Source organism: Callorhinus ursinus, unplaced genomic scaffold (assembly GCF_003265705.2).
Source record: "Callorhinus ursinus isolate GAN/ISIS: 27379988/994484 unplaced genomic scaffold, GSC_fseal_2.0 scaffold6, whole genome shotgun sequence".
Taxonomy (NCBI): Eukaryota; Metazoa; Chordata; class Mammalia; order Carnivora; family Otariidae; genus Callorhinus; species Callorhinus ursinus.
The window spans coordinates 78,639,623-78,662,502 of NW_027397068.1; the positions used below are offsets into that span (position 1 = coordinate 78,639,623).

General features: G+C 49.1%; 1 protein-coding gene across 1 annotated transcript in view; it reads left to right on the forward strand.

The window, feature by feature from the left end:
- Positions 1-16,442, forward strand: part of LOC112819565 (putative T-complex protein 10A homolog) — a 29,248-nt gene extending 12,806 nt beyond the window's left edge. The window contains exons 8-12 of the mRNA XM_073893517.1: positions 300-440; positions 3,266-3,350; positions 14,234-14,351; positions 15,161-15,313; positions 15,969-16,442. Coding sequence (XP_073749618.1) covers positions 300-440; positions 3,266-3,350; positions 14,234-14,351; positions 15,161-15,313; positions 15,969-15,984 — 513 coding nt within the window. The 3' untranslated portion in view covers positions 15,985-16,442. The remainder of the gene's footprint in view (positions 1-299; positions 441-3,265; positions 3,351-14,233; positions 14,352-15,160; positions 15,314-15,968) is intronic.
- Positions 16,443-22,880: the final 6,438 nt, after the last annotated feature.

Genomic DNA, 22,880 nt, shown 5'->3' on the forward strand with positions numbered 1-22,880 from the left:
TTATCTAGACTCACAACTAATAACTTGATAACATACGAAGGTTTGCAAAACATGAGCTTAAGAGAAACAGACGTTTGAGGGCAAATCATAAAACATCCATTATTCACAATGAGATTCAGGGATGAGGTGAGGTTTGGGGCTGACTGATTTAGTGAATATTTCTGGAGATACAACACTTGCTTCCAACGGTGCTGTGCAGGCAATAGACAGAAGGATTCTGAATGGAGGAAGAATAATGAAACCATGAGAAGCACGCTTTAAGTCATCTTTCACGTCGGAACTTTTGTGTTTCCATGAAGGTGGCTCAGGCACTTGGTGACGGCCGTGAAGCCATCACCTTTTCGAAGGGCACCGGCAAGGACAGGGGGGCCGGCAAGAAGACCACCATCCTGCGGTTTTTAAACGGGGACATGAAGAAGATCCTGCCAGATCAGAGAGTGGTGAGTACAGCCTCCACACTTGCCTTTTTTTTTTTTTTTTTTAATCAAGACCAATCCAGCTATTGGGAAGATTTTTGTCCATCTGGGCCCTTCTTCCCCTGGGGGCTCAAGGATGAGGGCCTCTGGCCAGTTGGGTGGTTTTGGTTACTAGATGCACTTGGGCAGTGAGATTCGTAATCGACGGAGCCCCCGATTTCCATGTTACAGTGAGAACAAGAGCTAGCACCCTGCTGAATGAGAATGCTCGCTCAACCGTTTAGAGACCATTAGCCTCGCTAAGCCTCTGTAATGCAAGACTAGGGTTGGGACCTAACTCAAAGATGGTGCAGAGACTAATGCACACAGCGCACGTTACGCCCAGCCTCCGCAATCTCTAGGGACGCACAGTAAACCCTCAGTAACTGTGCATTAATTATAGGATGAGCAGTAGCATCAAAACCTAGTCAGTCAGGAGCTCGTCCCTAGTGCAAGCTGGGGATCGGATGGATCAGATGGAAGGAGACGTGGCTTTCTTTCCTGTCGGGGGACTTTCACAGCCCAGTGGGAAATAGCTATTTCCTGGTTCTTCAGATGCAGAAACTGAGGCTTTATGAGCTTAGTTCATTTGCTCCTGTTTGTACACGTGGTCCCTGGGAGTCGACCAGGTCCCAGATGCCTGTGGCCCATGCTTCCTGCTTGCCCAGCACTGGTGGTGAGACAGGGAGACAGGCCAGGGCTATTTTACAGGTTCGTGATTCTCAGCTGGGGGCAATTTTGCCCCCCTGGACCATCTGCAATGTCGGGAGAATTTTGGATGGTCACAGCCGGCTGTGGTAGGGGCGCTACCGCCATCTAGTTGGCGGAGGCCAGGGCTGCGTAGGATGCCCCCCATAACAAAGAACAATGGGGTCCAAATTGTCAATTATGTTGAGGCGGGGAAAACCCCCCAGAGTTCATCACAGGGACTACATTTAGAGCACTCAGTATTGCTCCGTACGTATGAAGTACTCAGTAACTGAGAGCGGTCAAGTCTCTGGCGGTAACTGCTGAGGGCAGGCAGTACAGGTGTGAATGTGAGCCCCACAGGACGGTGGACAGAGGGCCCCTGGATGCTGGGGGGTCCGGACGCGTTTGTGACCCCAGGACATGCTGCGTGTCCGCGTGACGTTAGGCTGTTAGATACGGGCAAAATAGATGCTGCAACATTTGGAGCATTTACAGGCACGACTGCTGGAGAGGAGTAGTCCGGATAATTCAGGATTTAACGTGATTCTGAAAATTTGGTTGATTTACAAAGAATCATTGAAAATGAGCCCTGGAGATAGGATAGCTTTTAGTAGATTGATAATAGTCTTTTTAGTGCAGAAACATTACCAAATTGTATTCTTTACAAACTGTACTCATTTCTTTAAAAAAGTCCTTTTTTAGAATAATCAACTTCATTGTTTTGTTTGTGGTTTTGTTTTGTTTTACCAAGCTTTGGGATGAGAATTCAGAGGTTCAGGTCCCTGGGGGTTCTGAATGACCCACTTGTGAGGGCAGCTGTTAGAATCCTGGTGCAGATGCAGCCCCCGCATCACTGGCCCCAGGTAAAACCCCATGCGCCCTTGTCTGCAAGGCAGCAGAAACACAGAGAGTCCAGAAGACCCCATGTACACAGTGGACTGTTATTATGTCACCGTCCAATTGAGTCATACTGAGCTCATCGCCTACTTCAGTACTTTAGATTCTGAGCCCGGAGTCTCCTGAAGTTGTTTCTTAGCCAGAGCCCCACTGCTGTCCTTGGAAGGGAAGGCTCCGCATCTTGGTCCTTGGCACGGTCCCAGGGCAATCACGGTGGCTTGCGGAAGCGTGGTGAGGTGGGGCTCCTGCTGAGTGAGTGGGCCGTGTTCTTCTCCACCGCGGGCTCTTTGGTCTCGAGGGAAAACTGAGCCCCGGGCCTGGGGTTGCACCTAAAATCGCTCTAATGATAGAGAAATAAGCACTCTCCATTGTGTCTCACTTTTGGACAAATTATGCACACAGGAAGAAAGCCTCTGGAACAAGAGGGTGGGCCAGTCCCTCGGCCCTCAGCGCGGTGCTTTATCAGACACGTCCCCGCATGTGGTCACTGTGCCTCCTTTCCTGATAGGCAGGTGGCGTTGTCCTTGTAGGTGACCCATATGAGGTGACCGGGGCCACACCCTCCAAACTAGGAGTTGAGTGAAATGTCTGCCTTCCAAGTTCTCACTTTGAAAACATTAGCATGAAAGATTTTTGTCTCCTTGCCCTTCTGTTTAAAGTCTCCCCCCACCTGTACTGTTCAGGGCTGCTCAGCTTAGCCAAGAGGAACGCGTCCTCCTTCCCCATAACCACCCTTGTCCACAACTGCTCCTTCCCACACTCCTTCTCTACTTCGTTGGAGACCGAAGGGGTCACACTGATTTGAAACTTGACGATCCGGTGACCAGGTCCAGAGGCAGGGCTTCGTGAGTGTCTGAAGGATGCAGGAGCTTGTCTGTGTTATCTCGAGCTGCTGGTGGACACTTGGTGTGAGCTGGGCGGTTCGTGGTTGTGGAGCCCATGGCTTGTGCTCACCATGCCCGTCGTGAAATCACAGAGCCTGGGTAGGCTGCAGGTGCCCCAGGACTGTGAGGCTGGGCGGGCTTTGGGTTTCAGAGCCTACCCAGGTGAAGGACAGGGCCTCCCCACAGTAAGTAACCTCTCAGACTAATGACCGGCCCCAGGATCTTCCTGTGGACAGGGCAGGCCTCTCCCACCTGCAGGAAGTACTTCACTAGGTTAAATCCAGGTTCAAAATGATAACACAAACAGCATCCCAACATGGGTGTTTCTGGTGCTTACAGGTTTACTATTATGCAGACGCTCAGATAATGCGCACAACCTATCCCAGCGGTTTGGACATCGTGCGGTTTCCTGACAAGCAGACAGGTGGGTGGTGCGTGGTTACATGCCGACTGAGTGAATACGAGGCGTAGCCACTCTATGTGCGAACATTAGATTTACCAGACATTGGAGCCTTTTATGCAAATTCTCCATGGCAGCAATTGTCCAGATAATTCGGGGTTTAAATTACTTAGTGAAAACCCAAGGATGCATTTGTTTTGGATTCTTATCAAGTAGCTCTGAATCCACTGCTCAGGTGTGGGGCTATAAATGCACTGAATGCCCAAGGAAATGCCATCAGAACTCGGTCTCTAGGTTTGTGCGTTCACTGTCTGCGCTGGATGGCTGAACACGATGAGCAAAATGCCGGACGAATGGCATTCCACACTTAGCTTTAAAGCTGCTTTTTCTCCAAAGCTGTCGAATTCTTTCTCAAGTACTAAGAATTCCATGTTCTCGTTAAACTTTGAGATTTTTGGTTTTGTGAATTTGCTTCATCTTCTAACAGTTTAATTTTATCTCTCATTGTGCTGAGTCCCTCTTTTTTCATATGAGTGATTTTCATGCCCTGCGAGAACCCGCTCTCTAAATGGGGCACCCTAGTTGGCGATTCTCCCATTTAGAGGGTACTCTGCTGTAGCATTCCCCCCAGCATCGCCACTGCCCCCCACCAGAATCCGAATGCGAATTTTGCCTCCGGAGTCAATTTTAGGAGAGTGCATATGAAAGTAGGTGGTATTCCCAGTGTCTCTGTGTCCGCCGTGGTCACCACCACTGTGTGCGTGTGAGATAGGAAGCATTCCCTCTTCCCCAGTTGCTGCCCTCTTGGTTGAAACAGACAGAGCCCTGATCCTGGCTGAGCTTTGTAATTCTCCAAAAGCCTGTGTACTTGGGCTGGCCTACTGCCGCGAGCAGGCCACCTCCTGACGCCTGAGCTGAGTACCTCCCAGAGCTGCCGTGTGCAGGAGGGCCTGGCTGCCAGTCTCCTTCTCGCCAAGCTGGCCTTCGCCGGGGCTGCCCCTCTGCAGGCCTTCCAGGCTGTGGGCTGTGCGCACAAAGGGTGGAGTTTCGATCAGAAAATTGGACGTTTTCACAGATGTCATCCTGAGACTGGGTTGCAGCACACTCACTGACATTCACAGCCACTGCCTTGGAAAACCCACTTATTGGCAGCTCTTCGGCCAGTGACATTAGCACCGAGGATGCTTGCCATGCAGAAGGCCGTAAGGTTTTGTTTTTGTTTTTTGTAACATGTTGTAATGAGTAAATGGAGTCATTCAGTTTAACTACACAGTGCTTATAGTTTTTACACAAGTCTTATTTATAAAGTAGGTTGAAAGAATGTTCTAGAAAATGAGTATTTTTTAAAAAATATTTTATTTATTTATTCATCTGACAGAGAGAGAGAGGAAGAGAGCACAAGCAGGGGGAGTAGTGGGCAGAGCGGCAGGCAGAGAGACGGCGCGCATGAGCAGGGGGAGCGGCGCAGGGAGAGGGAGAAGCAGACTCCCCACTGAGCAGGGAGCCCGATGCGGGACTCGATCCCAGGACCCCGGGATCATGACCCGAGCCCAAGGCAGACGCTTAACCGACTGAGTTGCCCAGGCGCCCCTACAAAATGAGTATTTGGATCTGGATTTCAGTCTTTGGTTTTCTTCCTCTACTTTAAGAAGTCTAACCATCATTGCAAAACAAAACAAAACAAAACGCCTCAATGCCAAGGGAGTCACTGTTCTCTTCACCGGAGTGACGTTGGGTAGGGGGTGTATAGTCAACCCGACAGGGGTACTGTTCGTAGGAGATCATTTCAAGGGTGCTGACCTGGGGACCACAGTCGGCCCGCCGTCGACTCCTCGCTGAGTGACCCCAGGCAGGCTGACATCTTTGTCTGCGTTTCATCATCGATTATCACGCAGAGCCCCTTCCTTGCTGCTAGGTCTGCACTCCAAGTGCTAACCTTCTCTTCCAGCCTCCGCAGTGGCTGAGGGTTTACATTTTAAGTGAGTTAGCACGTTCATCAGAATGCCAAGGAGATCTGCCAACTCCAGTCTGCTGTGTGAAAATTCCTTGCAGCTGATTTCCCATGAACTTTGGGGTGGCTTTCTGTCTTTTTGGCTCTGCAGCTTTATCTCTGCTCCCAGCCTCCGACATTCTCTACCTGGCTGTCTGCATTTGTGAAAAGCACTCTTCCCTTTGGGTTTTGTATTTTTGTGTTGTTTCCTGCCGCTTCCAGCAGCAAGAATGGTTAAATCTGGCTTTTCTTTGCACAGGAAAAAAATGTCGCTTCCTGATCTGGGGCCAGTTTGAAAATGGATCCCATGCTGGGCTGCACACTTCCTATGCAGCATTGCTAAATATCCTCCCTGACCCCTGTAAATAGTTTTGAAATTGCCTTTGGCCTGATAGGCAAGTCTGGAGAGAGGGTGAAATTCCAAAAGTGCCCCCAGCAGTGGCCAGGACAAGGGTCGAGTTTGCGAACAGCCACCAGCTGTCTCCGTTTAAAGATCAGCTTCCTTGTTTCATGCACAAGAGGGGGGCTCTTCCTTTCATTCCAAAGGCTTGTTGCTTTGCTCTCATGTCTTTAAACCACAAATGTGTTTCCTGCCGGTCAGGTGCCACACAGTGTTGTTTTTCTTTACGGATTCGTTTGGGTTGGGTCACTACTGTCCTCTGCTTTTCAAACCAAACATACTGAAGTTTAATAAAACCAAGACTTCCCCACATGAGGGGTGGGGTCCATTTCTCCAAATCTGTAACCCACAGAATCAAAACCACCTTCAGCATGAGCCATCCTGTTAAGCCACTAGCATGCAAATGACCTCCGTTCACACCCGAGTCTCCTTTTCTCAGGACCAGGTGGTTGGTTGCACTTTCTCTCCAAAGGAAGTGGGATTAACACCCCCAGGTCAGGTGTGTCAAGTATGGTGGGTGCTGCCTGTGAATCCCCAGCAGTGGGCAGGGCAGCCTCCAGGGCCAAAGGAGTGTCCTGTTCTGTAGGGGTGGTACAGGAGTGGGTCACCATGCACCACGGGCACGACAACCCAGTTCTGTCCGGCTGGTGTGATACCGGAAGTCAATCTGTCCTTTCCCCTTCTGTTTCAAGTTTGTTGATTTAACTTCCTCCTGTCAGTGGAAGGTGTATGTACCATATTCAGAAAACACGGTCTTCATGGGTCCAGTTTCTCTTCAATACCAACATATTCCGTGCCCTGCTCCTGGTGAGCTGCAGAGAAGGGACCTTCTCTAACTGCTGGGCATCACGTTCTGCATCTGTCCATTAGTGCAGACTTCAGCTGTGCTGTTCCGTTCGGTTATTTTTTGTTCAAAATTAAGAAAGATTATAGTTTATTTTAATGTAATTTCAGACTTCCGGACTCCTGTATGCCCTTTACCCAGACTCAGTTTTTCACTTTTTGCCATATTTGCTTTATCATTCTCTCTCTGTGTGTACACATGCATACATGTACATATTATATATATATGTGTGTATGTATATATATATATATATATATATAGACAATCACATTTTCTGACCCCCTAGAGGGTAAGCCGCACATATCAATACCCCTTTCACCATTCATATGAGATCAGGGCCCACCCTACTCTAGTGTGACCTCATCCCAACTTACTTTGTCTACAAAGACCCTATTTCCAGATGAGGTCGCCTTCTGAGGCACTGAGGGTTAGTACATCAATACAGGAATTTTGGGGGAACACAGTTCCACCTATAACATATCCCTAGAATTTCTTTTTATTTATTCTGCTTGGAATATGTGGTACTTCTTACACCTATGGATTTATATTTTTTCATCCACTCTAGAAGGTTCATAGCCATGACCTTTGACGATATTGCCATTCTTCTGAATTCTCATTTCTTCTTCTGGAACTCCTGGCCCATGTCCTTCTATATCGACTTCTCTGTCTCCTTGAGCATTCCCACCTACAGAACTCAGGGCTTCCACCTGGCCCATCGCCACCCTCCCCTGCCTCTCCAGGCTCTCCATCATCTGCTCATTTCTCCTTTTGTTTATTTAGGGAGGTGGTCCCTGGATCTTTGGTACATTTTCCACTGTGCCTCATAGACCTCTGAGGTCTAGTGTTAGGGAGTGAGAGCGGTCCCTCGAAGTTTCTAGCTAATGAAAGCTATATCCCTAGTGATTTAATAGTAAGAATCATAAGAATAGCTCTGAGTTACTGGTGCTCATTGTGTGGCCGGTGTTCTTCCAGGTGCTCTCCATCTGCACACGTAACCTTCAAAGAATCCAGTGCAATAGGTGCCCTCACTGTGCTCATCTTAGAGATGAGGAAGCTGAGAGCAGCAAGCTCAAGATCTGTCCGCACTCACGTATTGGCTTCCTTCGTGGTCTGGCTCCGGAGCCTGGGGTGAAATGGCTGTCCCTCAGGATCCCAGAAGTCAGGCATAACCTAACGCCTCCTCCAGAGTGTCATGCACATGCTCCTAGGTCTCTGTTTCATCTGTGGCTGTAGCCCCTCTCTCCTTCTTAATACCTCTTCCTTGACCAATTTTACAGAGGTCTTTGTGGTTATTATTTATTTCGAATTACTGATTTCTGGCTTTGTTGATGCGTTGTACTATAGCTTTCTTTTTTCTCTTTCACAAAGTAAAGCTTTGTATTTATCATGTTTTATGTTTGACTTTATTTCCTTTTTAAATTCTTAAGGTAAAGGGGTGCCTGGGTGGCGTGGTGGATTAAGTGACCGACTCTCGGTTTTGGCTCAGGTCTTGATCTCAGGGTCGTGAGCTCAAGCCCCGCATAGGGCTCTGAGCTCAGTATGGAGTCTGCTTGAGATTCTCTCTCCCTCTCCCTCTCCCTCTGCCCCTCCCTCTGGTGCTCTCTCTCTCTCTCTTTTAAAGTAAATACCTTAAAAAAGATTCTTAAGGCAGATATAAGTGCTCATTAATTTTTAGTTTTTGTTCCCTAATATGAACATTCCAGGCTATATATTCCCTCTCAGAACCTTTTTGATCATATGCCTCAAATTTTGTTAGCACTTATTTTTCTAATGCAGTTCTAAGTTTCTCTTATTTTTTACTATAGTTTGATTTTCTTTTTTGCTCATAAGTTATGTTTGAAAGTGTTTTGAAGTAATTTCCAAATGTATGGTGTTTTAGTTTTCCTTTTGCTATTCGTATTAATTTATCTAAGTTGTGTCAAACCATAGCTTACATTATTACCTTTTCTTTGATATCTTTTGTCTTCCTTTATGGCCTAGAATATAGTCATTCTCCCCCAAATGCCCAATATGTGCTTGATAGCATGTGTATAAATCTATAAATGCCTTTAGATTAAGATTTTTAAGAGTATGTTTTCAAGAATAGAAAACCCAGAAATGAACCTACAATTATATGGTCAATCAATCTTCAACAAAGCTAAGAAGAACATCCAATGGGAAAAGACAGTGTCTTTAACAAATGCTGTTCGGAGAAGTGGACATTCACATGCAGAAGAATGAAACTGGACCATTTCCTTACACCATACACAAAAGTAAATTCAAAATAGATGAAAGACCTAAATGTGAGACAGGAAGCCATCAAAGTCCTAGAGGAGAACACAAGAAGTAGACTCTTTGACATTGGCTGTAGCGATTTCTTATTAGATATGTCTCCTGAGGCAAGGGAAACAAAAGCAAAAATAAACTACTGGTACTATATCAAAATAAGCTTCTGCACAGTGAAGGAAACAATCAACAAAACTAAAAGGCAACCTACAGAATGGGAGAAGATATTTGCAAATGATATATCTGATAAAGGGTTAGTATCCAAAATATATAAAGAACTTATAAAACTCAACGTTCAAAAAACAAATAATCCAGTTAAAAAATGGGCAGAGGACATGAACATTTTTCCAAAGAAGACATACAAATGGTCAACAGACACAAGAAAAGATGCTCAACATCACTCATCATCAGGGAAATGAAATCAAAACCACTATGAGCTACCTCCTCACACCTGTCAAAATGGCTAAAGTAAAAAACACAAGAAACGACAGGTGTTGGCGGGGATGCGGAGAAAGGGGAACCCTCCTACACTGTTGGTGGGAATGCAAGCTGGTGCAACCACTCTGGAAAACAGTATGGAGGTTCCTCAACATGTTAAAAATAGAGCTATCCTATGACCCAGCAATTGCACTACTAGGTATTTACCCAAAAAATATGAAAACATTAATTCAAAGGGATACAGTCACCCTTATGTTTATAGCAGCATTATTTACAATAGCCAAATTATGGAAGCAGCCTAAGTGTCCACAGACTGATGAATGCATATAGAAGATGAGATATATATACACAGTGGACTATTACTCAGCCATAAAAGAGAATGAGATCTTGCCATTTTCAATGACATGGATGGATATAGAAGGTATTATGCTAAGTGAAATAAGTCAGAGTAAGACAGATACCATATGATTTCACTCGTGAAATTTAATAAACAAAACAAATGAGAAAAGGAAAATAAAAGAGACAAACCAAGAAACAAACTCTTAACTACAGAGAATGCACTGATGTTACCAGAGGGCAGGTGGCTGGGGATGGGGAAACAGGTGATGGGGAGGAAGGAGGGCACTTGTGATGAGTACCGGGTGATTTATGGAAGTAATGAATCACTATATTGTACACCTGAAACTAATATAACACTGTGTATTAACTACCTGGAATTTAAATAAAACCCCAAAAATGCGTTTTTAAATGTTTTGTGCTCTTACTAATGTTAAAATCAGCACGAGCTATTAAATAATGAGAGTGCGGTGAAAATCTGTCATGTTGACTATGGATTTATCACAATCTGTTTGTAATGTTTCTCTGTCTTGATCGTTGGGCAGTGACGCCCACACTTAGATCTGGTGACATGGCAGTCCCACGCGGGGCCATCTGGTAGTTAGCGCTTACCGGGTCTGTCTTTCCCCATTCTTTTTCTTTGGCTATTTTAAAGTCTGTGTGTTAAGGTGTGTTCTTATTGGCAACATACAAATGAGAAGCACACAATCTGAAGATAATTTTATTTAACCAGAGGGTTTACTTCACAAGTGAGGGACTTGTCGGTAGGCTTGCTGTCCTCCTGGAGAAGCCTTGCCTCTCATGCCCTCCTGCAAGCTCCCGACAGTATTTTAATTCTCCTTGTTGTTGTTGTTTTTTTTTTATCCTCAAAATTCGTCATGATTATCACTGTTTATACAGTAGAGGTTTACTTTAGATTTGTTCACATTTACGTAGATTTGTTGGCTCACTCTTCGTTCGTGCACGTTTTGGTACAGCTTCCTTCAAGTGTGTTCTTCAGATGGGGCAACTGACTTGTTTCGCTTCATCTGAAAACTGCCCTTGATTTCACCTTTGCTCACGAATGATCTTTTATCGTGATGTACAATTCCACACCATTTGTTCAGTAGACCTTCATTATGTGCCTACCCTGGGCCAGCGCTGTTTTTGGGCTGGATGCACGACAGTGAACAAAACTGTAAGATGTCCCCATCTCGTTAAGTTTTATTGGAGGGAGAGAGACAACAAAGAGATAAAAATAAGTAAAATAAAAATCAACCCATATTAAAAGCTATAGAGAAAAGTGAGAAGGTAGACAGTGGAGAATGGGGTGTTGTTATTTGACACCTGGCTGTTATTTCCTGTACTCTACCTATAGGCTGATCTGGGAGGCCCTCCCTGAGGAGGTGATACTTAAGGAGAGGCAGGATGAACTGAGAGGGAGCTACGTGCCTCCCAGGGGAGGAGCATTCTAGAGAGAGCAGAGCAACTGAAATGTCTGAGGAAAATCACGGAGGCCAGCGTGGCTGGGGAGGGGTTAGAGCCATGCAGAGCAGGTGAGGTCAAAGTGTGAGGAGCCGGAGTGTGTAGGACCTGGACTCTTTATGCCGAGAGCAATCACTGGAGAATTTCAAGCAAAAGGATAACACGCAATTTTTCTCAGCCTGTGGAGGATTCAATGCTGCCCCCTGTCGCATCTGTTGGAAGCTCTGACATCCACCTAATTTCTTCCTTTGAAGGTGAATTGTTTTCTTTCTTGCTGCTTTTAGGAAGTGTTGTGTCTCCAGGTCCGTTACGATAGGGGTGGTTGCAGATGGGACTGCATCTGCCGTGTTGGGGACTGTGTGCCCCTCAGGTTGAATGACTCATGTCTTCGGAAAGGTAGGGCGCCCGGCGCAGCAGAGGCCTGGAAAAATGTGAATTTCAGGGAAACAGTGAAAGATGGTCTAGTACAAGCACGTTCCATACAATACACACGCGGGCATCCTTACGCTGGAAACCATTAGCGGCGCAACGTACCGGGGTGCCCTCGACCTCACCCGGCGCTCCTGTCCGAGTTCAGCGACGTCCTTGGCTGTCGTCCTCACCAGCGTGACTCTCCTGCATTGTCTCTCTCTGTCCCTCCAGTCACGGGTGTGGGGCCCCACCTGCGCCCTACACTCCCCAGCACTCCTCACACTACGTTTTTCTTGTCTTTGTTGAATCCTGGGTAAGTTCTTTACAATTACCACCCGGTTCATCATTTTTCTCCTCAGCTGAATATTACATGCTCCTCAATACACCTTTTACCTTTAATTTTATTTAATTTTATTTTTTTATTTATTTTTTTTACCTTTAATTTTAAAGATTTTATTTTTTACTTCCATTTTGTTTTTTTTTTCAAATTTATCTTTTTTTTTTGCTAATATCACTTCTTTTTTGTTTTAAATTGCTTCCTTCAATTCTTAAAATACACGCATTGGCTGTATGGTGTGTTTCCAGTAATGAAGTACTCCCGGCATTCGTGGTGGGCCTGTGCTGGTACCCCCCCGGGGGTTCGCCCCCTCACCGTTTTCGTGGCTCCATTTGTCAGCTTGCATTGGGCGGCAGGCCCAGGGGCCCCGTCTGGGTCTGTCAACCCAGAAAGCTTTGTGCTTGCTTCTGCCGGGGGCTCCTCTGGGTTGGCTTCTGGGGCTGGGGCATCCCCCGACTCCCCAGATTCCTCCGGGGGCTCAGAACGGGACAGTTTCCCCGGCGCACTCACCTTGCCGGAGGTGGATGTTTCCTGGCTCATCCTGGTCACGGGCAGCGTGACCTCTGAGCATGTCATCTTTAAGCAGGGATGAGCTCTGATTCCCCTCGGAGCCACGGCGAATGCAGTCTGGACACCATCAGCACCCGGCAGCGAGACCGCTCTGGATCTATCTGCTTCTCGGCGGCCACTGTGAGGTCTGGCCTTTGCCACGAGTGTGGGAGCTCATTGAAGTGGATTTCCAGTGTTATTTTATCGAGGATCATACTTGGCAGTGGGAGTGTTTTCAGAGCGTCTGACCTGCCACGTGCCGAGAGTCAAGGTCCTCATTAAACAGATCGTCATCGACGGCTCGAAGGGCCCCTAAGCAGGCTCTTTCCAGCCGATGCTCAGGTGTATCTGGTTGGACTTTTTACCTTCACAACCTGTCCTCTGGGCTCTGACTTGGCAAGTAAGCGGAGAGGTGGACACGAGAGCAAGTGCTTGCTTCGGCGACCTTAAGCCAGGTTTTGACAATGGAACGTTACACTTGCTAGTTCCCACAGGCCATGTCAGGTGACTTATTAATGTTAGGTCAGGTCATCTGGAAGAGAAAGGTACTTTGTAGACCTGTGTGTTGTTGCTGTCCCCAAACCTTGAAGCCCTCTGAGTCTTGGCTGGTCCATGCGGATGTCTCCCACGCACCGCTTCACCCTCTCGCCTTAGAAACTCCAAGTCCTGTTATTGTCCTGGGAGGCATGTCCACATTCTCAAACCTGCTACCGATGATGGACATTTCGGGAGCAAAGTCAAAGGCCTCGTGTTCCACTCCTGCCATTTTATAGATGCAACTGTGTGTCACACACACGTTCTTGTAAAATTCATACAGATCAGCAGACTTGTGCTCAGAGTATGCACCAGGAGTCAGTGAACTCAGTGGTGCTCGCAGGAATTGTTCCGAAGGAGAGCCTCCCAGTTCCTTCTGGGCGTTCCATCAATATACCACATAACAACAAACTTTCACAGTTTTTTGCTAAAAAATATTTCAATGGGTAGAATTTTCCCTCCGTCGTAAGATTTATCTTCACATTTATTTTTCTCATGTATATTTTGTGTTGCCTCTTCCAGCAACAGCTAACAGTTAAGACAAAAAGAAGCACATGAATATTTTAAAAAAGAAAACAGAAACTAATCAATTAAGTTTAACATCTTTTCTTTTGTTCACATTCACATGCAAACAGTGATTTACACCACATGCGTGCAATAAAACCATGCCTTTGATCCTGTAATAACATTGGATAGAGCTGGGTCTCAGCATTGCACAATGAACCCTGTGGTTTTAAAGGTTCTGTCTCGTTCTCTTTTTAAAAGTTTTTTATTTTAAGTAGACTCCACACCTGACGTGGGGCTCAAAGTCACAACCCTGAGATCAAGAGTTGCATGCTCTCTATTCATTGAACCAGCCAGGAGCCCCTAAGGGTCTGTCTCTTGCACAAGGTTGAAAGTCAGTGTTGTTTCTGGAGGCTACTGTGGAGGGAGGCCTGGGTCTTCACCACATTACCTGGTCTGACACCCCAAGTCACCGTGAAAAAGTAAAAGTGAAGGTCAAAGGCACATAGAAAGCCAAAGTCCCCTGCTGTGGGATTGACGATGACCTTCCACGTTGAAGGAGCCAGAGAGCATATGGAAGGAAAAGAACATTTTAGTTAAGGGGATAATTTGAGCAAAGTTGGAAGAATATAAATTTTGTGTTCTAATGAGATGGAAGATCAGTCTGCCTAGAGCAAGATATTCAACTATAAATAAAAAATGATAGAGCAGGATACAAAACCAAGTCTTGAATACCAATGCTTTATGGAGTGGGTCACTGTGAAATATGTGTGAGCAGCTGAGAGATGCAGCAGGGAGATTAGGGAGATGCATTTTTAAAATGTGTAATCCACAGAAAAATACCACCCTGATGGTTCAAAGGAAATCGTGTTTCCGGACGGGACAGTGAAACGTCTGAGTGACGGATGTGAAGAGACTGTGTTTCCTGACGGGACAGTCGTCAGGGTGGAAAGGTCAGTATGATGAGAGGTGTGTGCGGGCAACAATTTCTTTAGATTAATTAAACTTTTGTAAAAGAGTAGGTTTCTGTGTAAATGGAATAATAGAAAATAACGTCACTGACCCTGAGGTTCTGTCCATGACCCTGATCCGGTTCCTACATGAATCTAAGCGCTGACTTGCGTTCTCTCCCCTGACCTTGGTCATGCTCCCGTTGCAACCTAAAAACACTTGTGGCCTTCAGCGAGTGTCCCGTCAGCTCCTGTTGGTGGAAGCCCTGGATAGCAGGATATATGGGAACAACAATTTGAGACACGCCGGGAAGGTGCTCCCAGAGCCTGCTACCTCCTGATGCCCTGTGTGTGCAGGGAAGAGAGGTGAGGCCGTCCCCACCCGGCCGGCCGCCCACGGCCCCACAGGTGCTCCTGGCCATCGTGGTAGACTTCCAGTTGTCCCCACAGCACAGTCCGCAGGAGCTCTGCGCCACTTGAACGATTATACATTGCGTTCCCGTCACTCCCCTGCAGTCCCTCCCCTCTCCCTCTGGGTAAAGTTCCCAGCCCTGGACCCCATGGGCAGGCCCCCCGCCCCGTCGTTCTCCCACGCTCTGCTCCTCGCCGGACTGCGTTTCTGTCCACACCCTGAACCCACTGTGTGCCTTCCCTGCTCTGGCCTTTGCACGTTCTCTGCCGTCATCCACCGAGGTCTGGAATGAGGATCCAGAGCCGGCGCTCCTGCCATCCCGCCCCCCCCGCCCTGTGTCGCACGCGGGCAGCGCCGGCCACCATGCGGGCTACCTGACCTGCTTGCTCTCCCCTCCCAGGAACGGCGACAGAACCATTGTGTTCAGCAATGGGCAGAAGGAGATCCAAACGGCTGGGTTCGAGAGGAGGGAATACCCCGATGGTACCGTCAAGACTGTGTACTGCACGGGCTACCGGGAAAGGCGGTCTGCATCCGGGGCCGTGAAGATCAGGTACCAGCCTGGAAACGTCCTCCCGGACAGACGGAGCTGGGCACCCCTCAAAACCCAAGGTTACATGTGACTTCCCAACCCCATTTTTTTTTTTTTTTTTGCTAAAACAGACACAAAAAACCCAATAGTATATTCATGGCCCCAAATGATGGAGAACACCAAAACTTTAGGACACCCCAAGTTGTCCAGAAATTGTGAAGGAAGAGACGCTGCAGACCCCAGGCTTCCTTGGTCAGGACAAGCGGTTAGAGCAACACTAGTTGGAGGACGGGGGGCTCAGCAAAGGATGAACTATGGACGCTTTGCTCATCACAAGAACCAGCTCTACCCTGTGACAGGCCCGGGGGAGGCTCAGCAGGGCCATCCCGTTGGGCCGCCCGGGTTAACAGACACCGACTTCCCTTCCTCTGCATGAAGCTTGCCTTGTGCCTGCCCCCGCCTGACCAATTGCCCTCCATGACCTCTAACCCCCATGACCTTGCCGGGTCAGATAGGAAGAGAGCTCTAGTCTCTCCAAGTGACCCATGGGGCGCCTGGCCAGGGTCAGCATGATGTGGATCTGTCTCGGGGCCGTGGTCCCCTCCTGAGACTCAGGATCTTCTCATCTCAAGGTCAAAACAATGACCAATTATCTGCTTATTTTGTTGTTTTGTAGGCCTCCCAGAGAATAAGCAGCACGTTGGAAGTTAGTGGATTTTTATGCTCACGTGGAGAATCCCCCGAACCCAGGGAAGGAATACCTTCTTGAACAATCTTATCGCAAGATGTGGGTTTATGTATGTGTTTTTGATATGTACTCGTGTTTTTATTTGCTGGACATGAAAGATCTTAGTTTAGTAGCCGTAATTATTTGTCTACTGTGGCCACGTTATGGAGGTCGTCAGTATGTCGGTAATGCTGTTTAAAGGGACCCAGGGACAGCGTGCTCTCAGCTCTGAAGGAAAACAGAGGCACTCCCCGGGCAGCTGACCTGGACGGAGACTTTTCCTTTCCGATGACTATGGCCAGGTCACTTTTCAGATTAACAGGTAAAACTAATCTGTTACGGAAAAGCTGCTTTTGGTTTGGCTAAAAAAAAAAAAAAAAAAAAAAGAACTTGCCAATTTTTTTATGTTGAATCGGCTTATCCTGCGAATTTTCACTAAAGCAAACAGGATGCTGGGGTACGGATAAAAGGAATGGAGCTTCTGTGCATGGACAGCGAGCAGAAACTAATGTATAATTTTGTCAGTAAACGGTGTTCAGGTGCCAGACGACGGCCTGGCTGGCGGTTTCACGACATGTCACCTGCCGAGCTCCTGAGTGGTCTGGTGTATGCAGTCAGGAATCAGAGCAGGATGGATTCAGGGGGCCGTGGGGCGCAGTAGCAATCAGGACATGCTTAGGACAGCACATCCCATGGTGCACCTGCGAGCTGCTGGATCGTATGCCAGTCCAGTTCCTCGCGCCTCCTCAAGGCTCCACGCTGGATGTGCAGTCTGACGACAGGCAGGACATTTGCAAGCAGCATATACACTTAGTTGTTCAAAATGACAGCAGGAAGAACCCCCAGAACAACCATCGTGAGCGTCTAGGGCTGGGAAGGGGGGCCGCTTGGCCCAGGTTCTGAGGGGAAGGGCCTGATGAGGACCCAAAGGCCTCCAGGGGGAAAGGGGGATCCCTACATCATTCTGCTGTGCGAATGACATTCGGGCACCTTTTTTCCCAGGAATGCTGTGGGGCTGGGTGACACAAGACCAGTGACGGATTCCTCTCCTTTGTGGCCTGGTGTCGCCTCCCATGCAGGATCCCCGGGTGCCTCCAAGTGCTCCAGAGGAGAAGGGTCTGGGTTCAGAGCATGGCACCCCAGCTTCAGCACACTCCAGCCCCACTGGTCCCACCTGGCTCTGCCCTCCCACCTGCCAGCGCCCTTTCCCAGCACCCTTCACCGGGACAGGCCCCTTCCCCAGGACCAGCCCCGTCTCATCCAAGGCACCTCTCTTGTTCTTCCGAGGCCTGCACGGCCACCTCTGCTCTAGAAAGACTTCCATGATCCCCACTCCCAGCAGTGGGGCAGGTCCCCCAGTCCTCTGGCCCCCTCACCCCCTAGGATCATCCCCAAATGTGTTCCCACCACCCACTTCCCTGTGTCCCTCCCAGGGGCCTAGAGCAAATTGGGGTGGATACCAGGCCTCCTATGTCTTTGACCCCCCCCAACAGTGACAATAGTACCTGGAGGTTTTGGAAATTAATTCTGGCATAAATGAGTGGGTCCATAACATGACAGGTCATTATAACTCTGATTATTTTGTTGACTCTGAAAATCAGGGGCACTTTGAACGGGGAAGGCTAGTCACAAAAATTAGCACTGTTTAATGCTCAGTTTATTCAATGTAACTTAACTTTGAAACTACTTTTTCTTGAGCATATGAAGATGGATTCTAATTAGATTAGACTTCCTTAAATAACTAAACATTCATTTATAGATTTAGTGCTGCTGATTCTTTAGAGCAAACACCCCATGCAAAAGACAAAACCCAATGATTAATGACCCTACATTTTACACACTCACACCTTAGGCCTATCCTACAGCCTGGATTAATTTTTTATTAGTCCATAATTAATTTTCATGCCTTCTCAGGATTGTTACTATATTCATTTTGTCTTTAAAAATTTATTTATTTATTTGAGAGAGAGCACGTGCACAAGGAGGGGGAGGGGCAGAGGGAGAGTGAGGAGCAGACTCCCTGCTGAGCAGGGAGCCTGATGCAGGACTCGATTCCAGCACCCCGAGATCATGACCTGAGCCAAAGTCAGATGCTTAATCAGCTGGGCCACCCAGGCGTCCCAAGAGCAGCAGGGTTTTGAAGACAGAATCTGGAGAGCAGTGGTGCAGGGAGCTTAGAATCTGGGTGAAGCGCACCTGCTGCTAGGTACCGTCACCAGAGCCTGAAGTGACATTTCTTCTTTAGGTTGTGGATGTATACGGCTTTTCCCAAATATACTTTGTTGTTCTGCTTTACCTTAAACAGTCCCTTTATCCACTAGAATGTTTCCCAAAATGCAACGGGCCAGGTTTTGTGGGGGAAGGGGATGTGTCTCTCCCTCCGGTCCTGTCTGTGGCCCTGAGCTCCGCGCATGCTGTACAGCAGGGACACACATGTGTACCGTGGGGATGCACACCTGTACCTCGGGGATGCACACCTCTACCTTGTGCATGCACACCTATACCTTGGAGACACACACCTATACCGCAGGGACCCACACCTGTACCTTGGGGATGCACACCTGTACCGCGGGGATGCACACCTGTACCTTGTGCATGCACACCTATACCTTGGAGACACACACCTATACTGCAGGGACCCACACCTGTACCTCGGGGACACACACCTATACCACAGGGACCCACACCTGTATCTCGGGGATGCACACCTGTACCTCGGGGACGCACACCTGTACCTCGGGGATGCACGCCTGTACCTCGGGGACGCACACCTGTACCACGGGGACGCACACCTGTACCTCGGGGATGCATACCTGTACCTCGGGGATGCACACCTGTACCTCGGAGACACACACCTGTACCTTGGGGATGCACACTTGTACCGCAGGACACACACCTGTACTGCAGGGATGCACACCTCTACCACTGCAATGTGCATGGTCTCACAGGTGTGCAGGCTGCCAACCACCCAGGTGTTAATCCTAAACCCGAGAGACAGAAATTCTGAGGGGGGCCAAGCTGACTGCCTCCCATGCTATGTGAGCTGACCCTGTTTCTGTTTCACTTCCACTAAACAACCATATTAGTCCGTGTTTTGTTAGTCTGTGTTTTCTTATTTAGAACTCAACACTCAACCTCCTGCTGCTGCTGAAACAAATCTCTACCAACAACAGCTTCTAGTTCCGGAAGTCAGAATTCTGAGATGGGTTGGCAGGGCTGCATCCCAGCTGGGGGCTCTCGGGGAGAACCCGCTCCCTTCCTTCCGCCAGCTTCGACAGCCTGCCTGTCCTTGGCCCGAGGCACCCCTCCTCCACCTCCAGAGCCAGGGATGCAGATTTGTCACATCTCTCTGACTCTGCTTCCGTTACCAGCCCTTTGCTGTGAGCTGACATCTTCACGGGCCCCAGAATTAGGATGTAGATGTCTTCGGGGGGGCAACGCTGCCGACAGCAACGCTCGATGGGAGAATACAGTTCAACAGTATTCTCTCCGTGTGAAAGGCGTATGATGTCCTCACTGTCTGGATTCCTACACAAGTTTCTGATAAAGTGTGGTGAATCTATGAGGCTAAAAACGTCCTTAGCTCTGTCACTCGCTTGGTGGTCACCTATGTGTAGTGAGAGGCTCCGTGCCTTCCCTGTCCCTTAGCAGCTAGGCTTCTGCTGATGGCACCATGTGCACAGTGTCAGGATTTGCTGCTGGATGCTGTCCTCCCAGCAGCTGGGTTTCCTGCCCAGAGCCCACTACCTCCTAGCGACACCCCAGCACTGCTGAAACAGCCCTCAGCCTTCCACACGCTCACCCGCACCTGGGCTTCACTGACCCTCGGCCACTTGTACCCCTGCATGGACCCATCGCCCCAATCCTGTCTCCTCTTGCCAGCGACTTTCTCCGCGGGATGTGCTCCAAGGATCTTCTTGTTGTTATTTATACAATCTTTGTTTTATTTTATCTTATTGGAATTGTTAGCCAACATATAGTACATCATTTGTTTCAGAGGTAGTGTTCAGTGATTCATCAGTTGCATAGAACACCCAGTGCTCATCACATCCCGTGCCCTCCTTAATGCCCACCCCCCAGTTCCCCCTCCCCCCCCTCCCTCCCCTCCAGCAACCCTCAGTTTGGTTTCTAGAGTTAAGAGTCTCTCGTGGTTTGTCTCCCTCTCTGATTTCTTCCCATTCAGTTTTCCCTCCCTTCCCCTGTGATCCTCTGTGCTGTTTCTTAGGTTCCACGTATGAGTGAAACCACATGATAACCGTCTTTCTCTGCTTGACTTATTTCTCTCCAGGGTTCTCAGGAACAAAAATACTCTCTCTCCTGAGAGACCTTCCTTGACATCACAAAGTACATCAGTAAATCTTGCATATCCCAAACCACACGGTCTGCCAATGTGTGCATGTTTCCAGATCTTGAAAATGAGAAATTAAAAACATAATCTGCAGAACACCAATACAGCAATTTGAAATGTGATTCCAGCATATTTATTTCCTTTATTTTGTTTGGATATATAGATTTTATTTTTTTTTTAAAGAAAAACTGACGAGGTGTTTGGTTAAATTAAAGGCAAGATAGATACTGAACCTTCCAGTGGGAATGTCGGGTCCCAGCCACTGGCTGAAGGCGGCGGTCTCGCGTGGCCCGGGAGCCCCAGCCCAGGAGCACTGGGGACCTGGGTCTGCTTCCCAGAGGCCAGTCAGCAGAGACCTATGTGAAAATGCTTGGAAAAACAAAATAAAACAGAAACATCTCTACAAACCTGAAAAAGGTCCCCATCAGCCTTGAAGGTGTCCAGGTTTTGTAGGAAGTACAGACCTGATGATAGAATATTCACTAAAACCAACCCCAAATCAGTTTTTTAATGAAAATAATATTTTAGAACTTAAATTTTTAATGAAAATTTTATTTTAGAACTTAAATTTCTTGTAAATGAATCGTGTCCTTTATTTTGGGAAGCCGCACCGGAGAGGAGGAAGGGGGCACCCCCTCTTTGTGACACCTGTGTTCTTTCCCGCCGCACAAGCTAGCCTGCTGACCTCTTGCTGTCGGCCCTCGGAAAGCTCTGGTGTCTTTGCTTATTAACAGGCGCAGTCTGCTTGTTTAGGCTTCGGAGCCCTTCCGTGTTTCTGCAAGGTGGCAGCGCCGCAGAGCCAGGGGCCGGGCCAGCCACCAGAGCCGTGCCCAGAGCCAGGGGCCCCACGGCCAGCCCCACTGCCCAGGACCCTCAGCGCCAGATTCCTCCCAGTTTGCCAGCTCAGAAGTGGGAAGCGGGGGTGACTACGAGGGTCTCCGGAATGCCCATTCACCCCAGTTAAGGCACTGATCTGTTCTGCACGCAGCTCCGGGTCGACAGACACCCGTCACAATATGCCAATGGCTAGGAAGGCCCGGCTCTGAGCTCCCCACACACTCACACTCCCGGGGTTGGGGGTCTGCTGGGCTCCTCCTCCTCCCGAAGCCCAGGGCCGTCCTCCGGGAGCGGCTGTGGGTGAACATGGCGCAGAGCACCCGAGGTATAGGAGGGTCCAGGAAGCTCCAGGAGGCCAGACCTCTTGTGTAGCCCTGACTGGTGCCGAAAGCCGCTGCTTGTCTGTGTTCTTCCTGTCCTATCCGGTCCTGACCAAGGGTGGAATCCTAGGCCGACGCTTCTGTAACTTTCTCCTGCAGCAGATGCTACCCAACATCTGGTGTTCACCTGTGGCCTCAGGGCGCATCGAGGCCTCAGGGACTACTCCAGGCCTCAGTTTCCCTGCAACTCCCCACCCTTCCATTTTCACAGGCGAACGCTGCCTGTGTCTGCCGAGCACCCCTTCTTCCGAGAACTGTACCTCCACGCTTTCCTCAAGGGAAATCTTCCTTCTGCTCTCCAGGGGCTCTGGGGGGCCCCCAGGGGTGCACCCGACCCCCCGTTCCCTGGGATAAGGGGCACCCATGTGACCTAGGCCTGCCCTGTCACCCCCCCACTGGACAATGTGGGTCAGGGTCTTTTTCACAGGAGGAAAGAGAGAGAAGGTATTTCTTTACCCTCTGACCCTCAAACGAGATGTCAGACTGAACCTAAAAGAGACACACAGGAAAGCAGCATGTAGCTGTAGGAGGAGTGAGCCGACTGAGAGGGGAGCCGGGCCAGGGGAGGGCAGAGTCCAGCAGGGAGCGCAGGGGCCCCATCCCTCCCTGCCCGAGCCAGCAACCCTCCTTTATCCCTCAGCTAGCTCGTCTAATGCATCGTCCCCCTGCAGAGTCCCCTGGGAAACTAACCCTCGGGGAGATTGTATCGGACAGTGATTTCAGATGGTAACCTGCCTGGGAACATCAGCATCTCAGGATGCTGAGGATGCGGGGATGTGGCTTACCTCCCACTGTCCCTTCCTGACAGGGTCCACCCTGCAGGGGAGCGGAGATGCCCTGGACGAGCCTCCTCCGCAGGGGGCTGTGCCATCAGCACACACATTTGCAGGGGGACATGGGGAGTCTGCTCAACAGACAGGAAGAGTCTCAAAGGTCAAGTTTTGAAGATCGTGCGGGGGGCCGCCCTCCTTCTGCCCGTGTCCACCGGACCCCCTGCCTGTCTCTGAGGGTGGCGGCGGCAGCACGGCTCTGAGCCCTGCCTGTGGATCTGTCTCACGCTGGCCGGCCGCTGTGCACCTGCCACCTGCCTCCCCCGGCGGTCCCACCACTTCCTGCTCAGGCTCCGCCCACTCAGGGGGCAGGCGTGGTGGGTGGGGGCCATGCTCCCCCCACTGCTTTCCAGCCCAGGGTGACCTCAGTGTCAGTGAGCACACTTCTAGCCTCCTCATTCCTTCCAGAAGGTTCTCAGTGTGACTTCCTGTGTCCCCTGCTGTCGGTTTCTTCCAACCTCGAGTC